The sequence below is a fragment of the Amblyraja radiata genome, chromosome 25 (genome assembly GCF_010909765.2).
Source record: "Amblyraja radiata isolate CabotCenter1 chromosome 25, sAmbRad1.1.pri, whole genome shotgun sequence".
Taxonomy (NCBI): Eukaryota; Metazoa; Chordata; class Chondrichthyes; order Rajiformes; family Rajidae; genus Amblyraja; species Amblyraja radiata.
Genome location: NC_045980.1, coordinates 33,332,037 through 33,346,859, shown reverse-complemented (window position 1 = coordinate 33,346,859; position 14,823 = coordinate 33,332,037). Strand labels below are relative to the sequence as shown.

At 51.2% G+C, this 14,823-nt stretch overlaps 1 protein-coding gene across 1 annotated transcript in view; it reads right to left on the bottom strand.

The window, feature by feature from the left end:
- Positions 1 to 14,823, bottom strand: part of myo18b (myosin XVIIIB) — a 140,969-nt gene that overhangs the window by 46,360 nt on the left and 79,786 nt on the right. Inside the window, exons 29-33 of the mRNA XM_033043064.1 lie at positions 14,131 to 14,254; positions 12,390 to 12,590; positions 8,774 to 8,884; positions 7,993 to 8,097; positions 5,613 to 5,765 (exon numbers count right to left, since the gene is read on the bottom strand). Of these exons, the coding sequence (XP_032898955.1) occupies positions 5,613 to 5,765; positions 7,993 to 8,097; positions 8,774 to 8,884; positions 12,390 to 12,590; positions 14,131 to 14,254 (694 nt within the window). The remainder of the gene's footprint in view (positions 1 to 5,612; positions 5,766 to 7,992; positions 8,098 to 8,773; positions 8,885 to 12,389; positions 12,591 to 14,130; positions 14,255 to 14,823) is intronic.

Below are 14,823 nucleotides of genomic sequence, written 5' to 3'. Positions count from 1 at the left end.
CTGTTGAACTTCCTTGAATAAATCACTGCTTTTAATCACTGCCAGGTATTGAGGGGTGGCAAGGTGGTGCAGCGGTAGAGTTGCTGCCTCACAGCGCCAGAGACCCGGGTTCGATCCTGACCTCGGGCGCTGTCTGTAAGGAGTTTGTACGTTCTCCCCGTGACCTGCGTGGGTTTTCTCCAAGATCTTAGATTTCCTCCCACACTCCACAGACGTGCGGGTTTGCAGGTTAATTGGCTCAGTATAAATGTATCAATGTAAAATAAATTGTCCCTAGTGTGTGTGTAAGGAGAGTGTTAATGTGCAGGGGATCGCTGGCCGGTGCGGACTCGGTGGGCCGATGGAAGGGACTGTTTCCACGCTGTACTTCTAAACTAAACTAAACTAATCTGTCCGTGACCCTTCGGCCCATCAAACTGCTGCCGTGCATTGAGACCACTGAATAATGTGCCTGGCGTTTCATTTTCATTCCACTATTTTAGCTTCTGACAAGAACTGTTCCGCTGGCTGCTGGTTGCTACGGCAACCAGGAGCGCAGGATAGTGGCTGGTGTTTTCGTGACAACCAGAACTTATTGCCCAGGCTTGAAATATCAAATACTAGAGGGCGAAGCTGTAAGGTGAGAGGGACAACGTTTAAAAGACGATGTTTGAGGCACGCTTCTTTTACACTGAGTGTGGGGGGTGCCTGGAACAAACTGTCATGGGTGACTTCGAAACAGGCCCTTCGGCCCACCGGGTCCATGCTGACCAGCGATCACCCTGTGCACTGGTACTACCCGATACACTAGAGACAAGAGTGCAGCGTAGGTTCACCAGGTTAATCCCGGGATGGCGCGACTGTCATATGCTGAGGGAATGGAGCAGCTGGGCTTGTACACTCTGGAGTTTAGAAGGATGAGAGGATATCTCATTGAAACATATAAGATTGTTAAGGGCTTGGACACGCTAGAGGCAGGAAACATGTTCCCGATGTTGGGGGGAGTCCAGAACCAGGGGCCACACAGTTTAAGAATAAGGAGTAAGCCATTTAGAACGGAGATGAGGAAACACTTTTTCTCACAGAGAGTGGTGAGTCTGTGGAATTCTCTGCCTCAGAGGGCAGTGGAGGCAGGTTCTCTGGATGCTTTCAAGAGAGAGCTAGATAGGGCTCATAAAGATAGCGGAGTCAGGGGATATGGGGAGAAGGCAGGAACGGGGTACTGATTGGGGATGATCAGCCATGATCACATTGAATGGCCGTTGTGGCTCGAAGGGCCGAATGGCCTACTCTCTGCACCTATTGTCTATTGTCTATTGTCTAATTTATAATTTACAGAAGCCATTTCACCGACAAACCTGCACGTCTTTGAAAAGTGCGGGAGGAAACCGGAGCACCCGGAGAAAATCCCACGCGGTCACATGGGAGATGGTGCAAGCTCTGTGGAGGCGGCAGCACCCGTGGTCAGGATCGAACCCTGGATCTCTGGCGCTGTAAGGCAGCAGCTCTACCGCTGGGGCATCCCCACCCGCACAGCTAGTGGTGGAGCTGGTGGATGCAATAGTGGCATTTTGGAGGTTCATCCATCGGCACATGGATATGGATCATGTGGGAAGCTGAATGGTGTAGTCCATCAAAAGTAGGTGCACAATTAGGCCATTCGGCCCATCGAGCCTACTCCGCCACTCAATCATGGCTGACCTATCTTTCCCTCTCAACCCCATTCTCCTGCCTTCTCACCGTAACCTTTAACCTTTAACACTAATCATGAACCTGTCAATCTCTGCTTTAAAAATATCCATTGACTTGGCCTCCTCTAAAGGGGTCATAAGATCATAAGAGATCTACCTGGCCATTCACTCGTGGCTGATCTACCTCCTAACCCCATTCTCCTGCCTTCTCCTCATAACCTCTGACACCTGTACTAATCTATCTAGCTCTGCCTCAAATATATCCACTTAGCCATCTGTGACAATGAATTCTACAGATTCACCACCTTCCGACTAAAGAAATACCTCCTCATCTCCTTTCTAAAGGTACGTTCTTTAATTCTGAGGCTGTGACCTCTGGTCCTAGGCTCTCCCACCAGTGGAAGCATCCTCTCCACATCCACTCTATCCTGGCCTTTCACTATTCGATCAAAGTTTCAACGAGGTCTCCCCTCAACCTTCTAAACTCCAGCGAGTAGAGGCCCAGATCCCTCGTATAAATTAAATTAAATTTAAATTTAAATTTCTTTATTTATATAGCACATTTTTAGTCAACTTGCATTGACCCCAAAGTGCTTCACAGAATTACATCCACACACACAGGCAAAGGTGGGTGAAGTGTCTTGCCCAAGGACACAACGACAGTATGCACTCCAAGTGGGATTCGAACCAGCTACCTTCCGGTTGCCAGCCGAACACTTAGCCCATTGTGCCATCTGTCGCCCCGTATACTCATCATCCATTAGCCCACTCATCCCCAGGTGATGGTTGCACAATAAAGATGCTTCCCACAGGCACAGTTCTTCATCGGCATATCCAGGGATCACTCGCCAACCTACCTTCCCACCATTGCAGCAACCACACACTCAGAATCGATACCCCAGGGCAGCACGGTGGCGCAGCGGTACAGTTGCTGCCTCACGGCGCCAGAGACCCCGGTTCAATCCTGACTACAATCCTTTGCACGCCCTCCCCGTGACCTGCGTGGGTTTTCTCCGGGTGCTCCGGTCTCCCCCCCACACGCCAGGTTTGTAGGTTAATTGGCTTTGGTCCCTAGCGTGTGTAGGATTGTGCTGGTGTGCTGGGATCATTGGTCGGCATGGACTCGGTGGGCAGAAGGGCCTGTTTGCACGCTGTATTTGTAGAGTCTAAAGAAAGTGTTTGTATAAGCAGTACCTGTCCAGATGATGGATGAGAGGGAGGAATATCTTCTTATCAGGTCATAAACATCAAACACAGCTCAAAATGAAATTATCCTTCATTTTATGCCAGATTACCAGTCCGACTGAGACAGTCCTTACTTCTGGTCCCAAGCATAACACACTGGCATAACACTTTTATTCTGAGGTTGAGCCCTCTGGTCCTAGACTCTCCCACTAGTGGAAACATCCTCAGAGACTCCACGTGCAGGAAGGAACTGCAGGTGCTGGTTTAAACCGATGATGGACACAAAAAGCTGGAGTAACTCAGCGGGGCGGGCAGCATCTCCGGAGAGAAGGAACGGGCGACGTTTCGGGTCGAGAGATATAGACGCTGATGCAAAGAGAGATAAAGAAGAACGGATGAAAGATACGCAAAAAATAAGGTGACGATGAGAATGGGCCTGTCCCACTTAGGCCACTATTTAGGCGACTGCCAGGGTTCTGGTTTTAATGGAATTCACCTACAACACCTGGCGACAACCTACGGCAACACCTATGACAACCTACAACAGCAAAAATTGTCGCCACAGTCGGCGAACAGTCGTTGAAAATGTCTGCGTTAGTCGCCTGTAGTCTCCCAAAAGAAATCGCCTCGGTGGTTCAGGCTCTTAAAGGAAGAACTCTGTGACAAGCTGACAGAGGGCGACTGGTCCTCTCGTTCTTCGAGGAGACGGAGTGGCCTGAAATTGCCGTCCAGAGGTTTGGTGCCCCGTGCACTGAAGGAGGGGGGACATCAGTGGGTCCAGCGCGTGTAGAGGATTAGGACCTACAACATCTGCCCATCACTAGAGCAGGAGCGGGGGCGGGTCAGTCACACAGCCGTGCAGAACAGGTGACAAATTGCTCAATTACAATGGTGAATGTAGCACGGAAATAAATTCCAAACGGCTCCATTAGCCGCTGATTTTGCAAGAGGAACACTCAACAGGACACGAAGATGTCTTGAATGTGCTCGCAAAGAGGATGGGGGGGGGAATCAATGCAGATAATTTCACCCTCTCCTTCCTCTGCGCTAAATAATCACTCGAAAAATATAAGCTCTGGTTTCAAATGTTTATATCATTCCCCTTTAGGCTTGACAAATTAACACCTAGCATGGCTTATTCCCAGCGTTATTTAAGAGCAATGTGTGTTTATAGGATATTAAATAGATTCTGGATGCAGCACTTCAATTCATTTTTTTTCAGACTGGACATCCCTGGTTTGCAGTGTAGCATAGAGAGTTATTACACAGAGCACAGGTGGTGGCGCAGCGGTAGAGTTGCTGCCTCACAGCGCCAGGCACCCCGGGCTCCTTCCTGACTGCGGCTGCCTGTCTGCACGGAGTTTGCAGGTTCTTCCGGTGACCGTGTGGGCTTTCTCCGGGTGCTCCGGTTTCTCCCCTACACTCCAAAGACGGTGCAGGTTTGCAGGTTAAAATGGCTTCCGTAAATTACCCCTGGTGTGTGTTGGGTGGAACTAGTCTAGACGGCACGGAGCCGGCGAGTGGAAGGGCCTGTTTCCACGCAGTTTCTGCAAACTGAGCTGAACACGACACTAAATAACAAAACTAAATACTATAAAGTCTGACACTAGACACTAAACACTAATTAAACACTAAACACTGAAGTAAACTGAATACTAAAGGGCCTGTCCCACTGTACGAGGTAATTCAAGAGGAGTTCTCCCGAGTTTCCCCTGATTCGAACTCGGACAATTTACGGTAATGGCCGCTCGTAGGTACTCGGGGCTCTCCTGGACATTTTTCACAGTGCTGAAAAAACGTCACGAGTTACCGCCTTTCCCCGAGTACCTGCCGTTAGCGTTACGAGTTGCTACGAGACGTCCACAAGCTCTGGCATACCTGCTACGTACATTCTACGTACTTACCACGAGTTTGATTTTTTCTAAACTCGGGAGAGCTCTTGAATAACCTCGTACAGTGGGACAGGGCCTTAACTAAACACTAAAGGGCCTGTCCCACTTACGCGACCTTGGCTCGCAAATTACGCGACCTCGTGGTCGCTTGAGGCGTACGGGTACCGTATGGCTGCGCGGGGCCGGTCCCACTAAGAAGCGCGGTGCTGGTCCCGACATCACTTGGGGCTCAGAAAATCTGACAGTGCCCGAAATCTTCGTGCGCCAACGGCAAGTGCATTGCGGTCGTACACAGCGTCTTGACGGCGTACGCAGCGTCTTGACGGCGTACGCCTAGCGCATGACGTTGCGTGATGACGTTGCGTGATGATGTCACTGCCCGACGCCGTGCGACGCCCAAATTCAGTCGGCCCGCCTCCTGCCAGCTGATTGGTAAGTATGACGCAAATGACGTCACGCGCGAACTTGGCGTGAACTCCGCTTCCGTTTGGTTGCGCCAAACGCATGCAATCGCATGCAAGTGGGACAGGCCCTTAGCTAAACACTAAACGCTAACTAAACGAAACACTAAAGTAAACTAAACTAAACTATACTGAACTCAACAAAGCTATACTATACTAAACTAAACTATACCATATTACACTAAACAGTCCGGTTCTCAGTTTCATGTGTAGGAAGGAACTGCAGATGCTGGTTTACACAGCATGCTGGAGTAACTCAGCGGGACGGGCAGCATCTCTGGAGAGAGGGGATGTACATGGTTTCGGGCCGAGACCCTTCTCCAGACCTTGGCCACACTGCTCCCTCAGCTCCTAATGGCCACACAGGGAGAGCTGGGGTAGTTGGGGCTGAGGCTGTGACTCACCTGTAACTGCAGTCTCTCCAGCTCCAGCTTGTTGCCGCTCTGGCCCGGCTCCTGCATGGTGCCCAGCAGCAGCTGCGCATCCACCAGCAGTGCATTCTTGCGCCGCAAGTCCCTGCGAAGCCGCTTCTCCACATCAAAGTCCCGATGGCCGATCTGCATCAGAGGAGATGCATTTTAAACGACAAATCATTTTATTTTGCAAACAGACCTCACACCGTGTGTCAATACAAATTTAGCACTGATTACTAAACGGTGGCACGGTGGCGCAGCGGTAGAGTTGCTGCCTTACAGCCCCGGAGACCCGGGTTCGATTCCGACTATGGGTGCTGTCTGTACGGAGTTTGCACGTTCTCCCCGTGATCTGCATGGGTTTTCTCCGAGATCTTCGGTTTCCTCCCACATTCCAAAGACGTATAGGTTTGTAGGTAAATAGGCTTGGTATAAATGTAAAAAATGTCCCTAGTGTGTGTGGGATAGTGTTAATGTGTGGGGATCGCAGGTTAGCACGGACCCGGTGGGCCGAAGGGCCTGTTACCACGCTGTATCTTTTTTTTTTTAAAGGAATCTGAGGGGCAACTTTTAACACAGAGGGAAGTGGAGGAATGGAATGAGCTGCCGGAGGAGGTAGTTGAGGAGGTTTTATAACAGCATTCAAAAGACATTTAGACAGGTACATGGATAGGATAGGTTTAGAGGGATATGGGCCAAATGTAGGCAGGTGGGACACGTTGGTCAGAACGGACATGTTGGGCCGTAGGGCTTGTTTCCGTGCTGCATGATACCATGACGTAAGGATAAAAACATTCTCCCATGGTGAACTGGAGTCTCATCCAGCGGTCTACTTTGTTTTGGAGTGTGAAGGGATTGCCCTGGTGTCTCTACTGCAGTGCAGTGAGAGAGGTTGACGCACCTGGTGCAGGTACAGGCTCTGAGTTGGCAAAGCGCACCTGTATGGGGCTATCCCTTACAGGGTACTGATTCTGGATGATCAGCCATGATCATATTAAATAGCGGTGCTGGCTCGAACGGGCCGAATGAAGTGAGGAAAAACTTTTTTCTCACAGAGAGTTGTGAATCTGTGGAATTCTCTGCCTCAGAGGGCGGTGGAGGCCGGTTCTCTGGATGCTTTCAAGAGAGAGTTAGATAGGGCTCTTAAAGATAGCGGGGTCAGGGGATATGGGGAGAAGGCAGGAACGGGGTACTGATTGTGGATGATCAGCCATGATCATAATGAATGGCGGTGCTTGCTTGAAGGGCCAAATGGCCTACTCCTGCACTTATTTTCTATGTTTCTACGTATTGTTCCACTGGCTATAATTAGGGGATATTAGGGTACATTCTAAAGGGATTGGACAAGCTAGATGCAGGAAATATGCTCCCGATGTTGGGGGAGTCCAGAACCAGGGGTCACACAGTTTAAGAATAAGGGGTAGGCTATTTAGGACTGGAATGAGGGAAAACATTTTCACCCAGAAAGTTGTGAATCTGTTGAATTCTCTGCCACAGAAGGCAGTGGAGGCTAATTCACTGGATGTTTTCAAGAGAGAGTTAGATACTCTTTGGGCTAACGGAACCAAGGGATGTGGGGAGAAAGCAGGAACGGGGTACTGATTTTGGATGATCAGCCATGATCATATTGGCTCGAAGGGCCGAATGGCCTGCTCCCGCACCCATTTTCTATGTTCCTATGTATTGTTCCACTGACTGTGTGCGAACATGGCCTCAGGAAGCAATCTCTGAAGGATTGATGGTCCATTTTGCAGGGACAACATGACTCAGACATCGCGGCTGCTGTCGGAGCGACCATCGATCACAGCTCACACACACTAGCAACCTGGAGAGTCAAAGTGAAATCAGACAGACTCGTGCTGCCAGGACCACGACTCCCTCACCGCCAATCCCCAGCATGAAGATGGTGTCTTCTAATATGGTTGGGACAATGAACGAGGGGCGTTTCGTTTAGTTTCGAGATATGACGCGGAAACCGGCCCTTCGGCCAACCGAGTCACGGGGGGACGTACAAACTAAGTACAGACAGCGCCCGTAGCCAGGATCGAACCTGGGTCTCTGGAGCTGTCAGGCAGCAACTCTACTGCTGCGCCACCGTGCTGCCCATTTGACGGCACTGGGCCTGTACTCGCTGGTGTTTAGAAGGATGAATTCTGTACACTTTGCAAATGTTATTGTGGAGCAGTGTTGGGCCCCATATCTGAGGAAGGATGTGCTGGTGTTGGAGAGAGTCCAGAGGAGGATCACTGACCATTGATCATAGACCAGGCTATAGACAATCGACTATTGATCATAGACATCGACCATTGACCAGTGATCATTGACCCTTCGACCATCGATCATTGACCAGTGATCATTGGCCATCACTGACCTGCTCACAAAGCGTTCCCACCAGCGACTCCAGGTCCTGCTTCTCGTGAAGGACCAACTGGCGTTCCTCGAACTCTTGCTCCAGCTGCATCTCCAACTGTCGGAGCTGTGACAGGGGAAAGGTTTAGCCCAAGGTCAGAGTGCGGAGAGTGGTGGTGGCGTTCCCCCGGTGCCACACGCCAGCCCGACAGTGACCGCTCCCTTGTTCCAATCATCTGGCCAAGCATTCAATCGCACCACCTTTTACCTGCTGCCCGCTCACTCCGCAAGAACGTAGGCTGCTGGAGGACTGGAGCGGGTTTATGCTGGAGGACTGGAGCGGGTTTATGCTGGAGGACTGGAGCGCGTTTATGCTGGAGGACGGGAGGATGAACTAAACGGCCTGCAAGGTGGAAGCTTGGAAGCCGTTGAGCTCGGCCTCGGAGACGGAGAGCCATGGAGGAGGGAGTTGCCGGTGACTACGGACGTGAGGAATGGGACCGGTAGGAGAGGGTGTTGCCTCAAGGTCGGCTGCAGGAGCCGACCCCCCCCCCCCCCAGGGACACTTCATTCAGTGCAGGTGTCAGGGGTTATGGGGAGAAGGCTGGAGAATGGGGTTTGGAGGGAGAGATAGATCAGCCACGATTGAATGGCGGAGTAGACTCGATGGGCCGAATGGCCTAATTCTGCTCCTATCACTGGTAAGCGTGAACAAGTTACTTACTGGCTGTGAAGCAAGTTGGGACATCCTGGTGGGGGATGTAAAGGGCGCTAGGGAAAGGCAAATCTTTGTTGGTTCCTACCCTTCTCTGGCAGGTTCTGCGGACGTCTTCCAGCTCTTCCTCCTTGTCTTCCAGCTCCTTGGAGTGAATCTGCTCCATCCTGGCCAGCTCCACTTCGCAACGGAGGAGCGTCTGAACGCAGGGGGAGGAAGAAGCGGAGAGAGAGAGTGTGAGAGAGATAGAGAAGGAGAGGGAGAGGGAGAGGGAGAGGGAGAGGGAAGAGGAGAGGAGAGGAGAGGAGCAGGGATGAGAGGGAGCGGGAGAGGGTAGGAGAGGAGGAGGAGTAGGGAAGAGGAGAGGCGAGAGGGAGAGGGAGATGAGAGAGAGGGAGGGGAGGGGGAGGGGGAGGGGGGGGCTGGGGGAGGGGGAGGGGGAGGGGGAGGGGGAGGGGGAGGGGAGGGGGGTAGGGGAGGGGGAGGCGGGAGGGGAGGGGGGGGGGGAGGGTGAGGAGAGGGAGAGGGAGAGGGGAGAGGGAGAGGAGAGGAGGGAGGGGGAGGGGGAGGGGAGGAGGGGAGGGGGGGGGAGGGGGGGAAGGGGGGGGGGGGGGGGAGGGGGGGGGGGGGGGAGGGGGAGGGGGAGAGGGGGGGGGAGAGAGAGGGGGAGAGGGAGAGGGAGAGGGAGAGGGAGAGGGAGAGGGAGAGGGAGAGGGAGAGGGAGAGAGAGAGGGAGAGGGAGAGGGAGAGGGAGAGGGAGAGGGAGGGAGAGGGAGAGGGAGAGGGAGAGGGAGAGGGAGAGGAGAGGGAGAGGTGGAAACGGGAGATCTGGGAGGAAACCCACGCAGGTCACGGGGGGAGAACGTACAAACTCCGTACAGACAGCGCCCGTAGTCGGGATCGAACCCGGGTGTCCTTCGCTGTAAGGCAGCAACTCTACCGCTGCGCCACCGTGACCGCCAGATACATTGATGCTGCGTCTATTGATACAGCTGAGATACAGGCCCTTCGGCCCACCGAGTCCACGCCAACCAGCAATACCCGCACACTAACACTACCCTACACACCGTACACTTCGCTATCTCTCCTTTCCCTCTCCCCCGACTCCCAGTCTGAAGAAGGGGTCTCGACCCGAAACGTCGCCTATTCCTTCTCTCCATAGATGCTGCCTCACCTGCTGAGTTTCTCCAGCATTTTTGTCTACCTTCGATTTTCTCAGCATCTGCAGTTCTTTCTTACCCTTTCCTTAGGGACACAAAACCCTTCCCCCTTAAACAGAGTCGAACCGGGCACCTTGATGGAGAAACGACTGATGAACCTAATATTAAAAAAAAATTTGTACGGCAGATAGAGGAACATGAAGGTATTGGTTCAGCAACTTGAGCGCCCAGGAACGGAAAAGACTACAAAAAGTATTAAACACTGCCCAGTCCATCATCGGCTCTGACCTCCCTACGATCGAGGGGATCTATCGCAGTCGCTGCCTCAAAAAGGCTGGCAGTATCATCAAGGACCCACACCATCCTGGCCACACACTCATCTCCCCGCTACCTTCAGGTAGAAGGTACAGGAGCCTGAAGACTGCAACGTCCAGGTTCAGGAATAGCTACTTCCCCACAGCCATCAGGCTATTAAACTCAACTGAAACAAAACTCTGAACATTAATAGCCCAGTATCTGTTTATTTGCACTGTCTCTGTTTTATTTATTCATGTGTGTATATGGGGTGGGATATTGCAACCTTCACGTGGTCCCGCCCTGTTTCGGCGAATGCAATCAACCTAGCGTGCACAATCAAATAAGATAGAAACATAGAAACATAGCAATTAGGTGCAGGAGTAGGCCATTCGGCCCTTCGAGCCTGCACCGCCATTCAATATGATCATGGCTGATCATCCAACTCAGTATCCCGTACCTGCCTTCTCTCCATACCCTCTGATCCCCTTAGCCACAAGGGCCACATCTAACTCCCTCTTAAATATAGCCAATGAACTGGCCTCGACTACCCTCTGTGGCAGAGAGTTCCAGAGATTCACCACTCTCTGTGTGAAAAAAGTTCTTCTCATCTCGGTTTTAAAGGATTTCCCCCTTATCCTTAAGCTGTGACCCCTTGTCCTGGACTTCCCCAACATCGGGAGCAATCTTCCTGCATCTAGCCTGTCCAACCCCTTAAGAATTTTATTCGTTTCTATAAGATCCCCTCTCAATCTCCTAAATTCTAGAGAGTATAAACCAAGTCTATCCAGTCTTTCTTCATAAGACAATCCTGACATCCCAGGAATCAGTCTGGTGAACCTTCTCTGCACTCCCTCCCAGATAAAATAGAATAAGTTGTCCTACAACTTTAGGCTGTGTACGCCATACGCATGAAGAAGATGTGTGTATATATTTATACAATGGTATATGGACACACTGATCTGTTCTGTATTCGCGCCTGCTACGTCCTGTTGTGCTGAAGCAAAGCAAGAATGTCATTGTCCTATCTGGGACACATGACAATAAACTCTCTTGAATCTTGAATCTTGAATCTCACACAGAACCCACTCAACAAGCCTCCACATTAACGCCACTACTTGGGATTAAACCCCTGGGAACTGAAGGCAAATTACTGATGTCGTCAGGAGATTGTTTCGGCAATAAAGGGCAGAGGGCGGGAGTAATAGCCATCCACCTAATGCGAAGGAAGCTATTTGTGATGTCCCACCTGCATCTATGGCGGAGGCTTCATTATTCACGGCGTTTATTAATGATCCAGATAACACAAAGGACACCACGATTCCAGGAATGTAATTAGAAAATGATCGATGGCGGAGGGTGAAATAATGTTGGAGGCGCCTAATTACAAAAAGGCATTGACGGATTACGTTAAATGTGTAACGATGTGGCAGCAAGCATCCATTACAGTGCACTCATCCATTAAGACCAAACCGGAGATTGATCCAAATATTGGTGGCGCTGCGGTAGAGTCGCTGCCTTGCAGCGCTCACAGCGCCCGAGACCCGGGTTCGATCCAGCCCACGGGTGCTGGACTGCACGTTCTCCCCGTCACCTGCGTGGGGTTTTCTCCGAGAACTTCGGTTTCCTCCCGCCCTCCAAAGACGTGCAGGTTTGTAGGTTAATTGGCTTGGTGCAAATGTAAAAAAAAAAAAAAAAATTGTCTCGAGTGTAGGTGTAGGATAGAATTAGTGAGCGGGGATCGCTGGTCGGTGCGGACTCAATGGGCCGAAGGGCCTTTTTGCGCGCTGTATCTTCAAAGTAAGCAAAATTTAAAAAAAACGAGACTAATAAGTTAAAAGAGGCCCTTTAGCCCACAGGGTCCACACTGACCAGCGATCGCCCAGACACTAGTTCTATTCGACGCGCTAGGGACAATTTACAGTGGCCAATTAACCTGAGAAGAATAGAGGGAGGAAACGGGAGATCTCCGCGAAAACCCGCGCAAAAACAGACCCTTCGGCCCGTCAAGACCGCACTGTCCTACACACCAGGGATCATTTCCAATTTTACCAAAGCCAACTAATGTACAAACCCGTACGTCTTTGGAGTGTGGGAGGAAACCCGAGCACCTGGAGAAAAATCACGCAGGTCACGGGGAAACGTACAAACTCCGTACAGACAGCACCCGTGGTCAGAATCGAACCCAGGTCTCTGGCGCTGTGAGGCAGCAACTCTACCTGTGCCGCCCTGTTTCTGATCCTGGCTAACCTGCTCCAGTTGTTCGATGGTCCCCACTCGCTCGCTGATCTCTTTGCTCTGCTCCTGCGTCGAGGCCTCGAGCTGGCGCAGCTGCTTCTTGATCTGCGCCACCGTCTCCTTGCTCTGCGGCTCGCGGGACGTGAGATCGCGCAGCTCGACTCTCAGCTCCCCAATCTGCCGATTCAGCGCCTTGGCTTCAGATTCTTTCGCCTGTCAGAAAACGGGGCGCAGAGAGAAACGCACAGTCACGCCTTTGGTAACGTCAACATCACCCAGCGGCGCTCGGACATCGGAACCAAAACCGCCCCCAAACCAAGTCAAGAACCAACAGTAGAAACAAGGATATGCAGTCTGAAGAAGGGTCCCGACCCGAAACGTCACCCATTCCTCCTACCCTGAGATGCTGCCCGTCCCGGCTGAGTTACTCCAGCATTTTGTGTCCATCAAGGAACCGCAGATGCTGGTGCACAAAAAAAGACACAAAGTGCTGGAGGAACTCAGCAGGTCAGGAGGGGACATCTCTGGATAACATGGATAGGCGATGTTTCGGGTTGGGACCCCCCCCACAATCAGTCCTAATGCAAAATTCACCTGTCCATGGTCTCCAGAGATGCTTCATGTCCTGGCTGAGTTACTCCAGCACTTTGAGTGTTTTTGTTCCCCCCAAGAGTCAAGGGTGTTTAATTGTCACAGTTAGGAATAACAACCTGCAAACATGTACGTCTTTGGAGTGTGGGAGGAAACTGGAGCACCCGGAGAAAACCCACGCGGGGCACGGGAAGGAGCGTACAAACGCCGTACAGACAGCACCCGTAGTCAGGATCGAACCCGGGTCTCTGGCGCTGTGTGGCAGCGACTCTACCGCTGCGCCACCGTGCCGCCCTTTACTGCTGCTCCACTGTGCTGCCCTTTGTTCGGCATGGACATTGTGGGCCGAAGGGCCTGTTTCCTGTGCTGCGCTGTTCTATGTTCTATGAATAAAGGTTTGAGATGCGAGCAGTCAAAAATGATGTTAAATTATAAGCTGCAGACTGAGGGGAATCGTGGACAGTGGATTTTCCATCTGCGCTCATAGGAACATCTTCATCAACACTATAGGTGCAGGAGTAGGCCATTCGGCCCTTCGAGCCAGCACCGCCATTCAATGTGATCATGGCTGATCATCCCCATTCAGTACCCCGTTCCTGCCTTCTCCCCATATCCCCTGACTCTGCTAGATGGCACAATGGGCTAAGTGTTCGGCTGGCGACCGAAAGGTGGCCGGTTCGAATCCCGCTTGGAGTGCATACTGTCGTTGTGTCCTTGGGCAAGACACTTCACCCACCTTTGCCTGTGTGTGAATGTGTGTGAGTGATTGGTGGTGGTCGGAGGGGCCGTAGGCGCAGATTGGCAGCCACGCTTCCGTCAGTCTGCCCCAGGGCAGCTGTGGCTACAGAAGTAGCTTACCACCACCGAGTGTGACTGAGGAGTGAATGAATAATGCGATGTAAAGCGCCTTGAGTATTAGAAAGGCGCTATATAAATCCCATCCATTATTATTATTATTATTATCTTTAAGAGCCCTATCTAGCTCTCTCTTGAAAGTATCCAGAGAACCGGCCTCCACCGAGAATTCCACAGACTCACAACTCTCTGTGTGAAAAAGTGTTTCCTCGTCTCCGTTCTAAATGGCTTACCCCTTATTCTTAAAATAGGGAGTTAAAGGTTAAAATAACCTCAGCGCTCAGCGTGTAGGCAAACTGCACTTCACCTGCAAGTCCTGCTGTGCCCGATAAAGTCCGGCCCTCAATGCTTGGCTTTCCAGTGACACCTTCTCGCGAAGGGTCTTCTCGAAAGCTGACTTCCCCAGCGCCTGAGCCAGCTCCATATCAAACCTGCCCAACAACAATCGAAACAGAAATGGAATGAACTTCCGAGCCGACTTTCGAGAACCAAGAGAGTCAAAAGTGTTTCATTACGGAAACGGAACAATGATTCTTCCTTGCAGCAGCACGACAGTTGTGTAAACACAATACTCGAAGGATAACATAACAATAGAACCCGGTGGGCCTGCTCTCGCGCTGTATCTCTCTAAACTAAACCTCTCCCTGTAGCTCAGGCCCTCCAGTCCTGGCGACATCCTTGTAAATTACAAGCCAGAGAGGTCCAAGTGGCCTCTTTTTTTTTTTTTCTTTTTTTTTAAATTTATTAATCAAAAAATTTATTCAATTATTAAAAAATAATATTTACACTACAATAAAACAAGCCAGAGCCCACCACCATAATACAATACAAACATATATCCATAGTAAACTATTATACAATTATGATACAATCCTTATTGAGGATACATTCTACATCCTGCAGAGCCCAGCGGTCGCGGAACTCCCTCAGGGTGCCCGTAGACAGGGCGTATTCCCTTTCTAACCTCACCCGGGCACGGACGTATCCCCAGAAAAGGGGC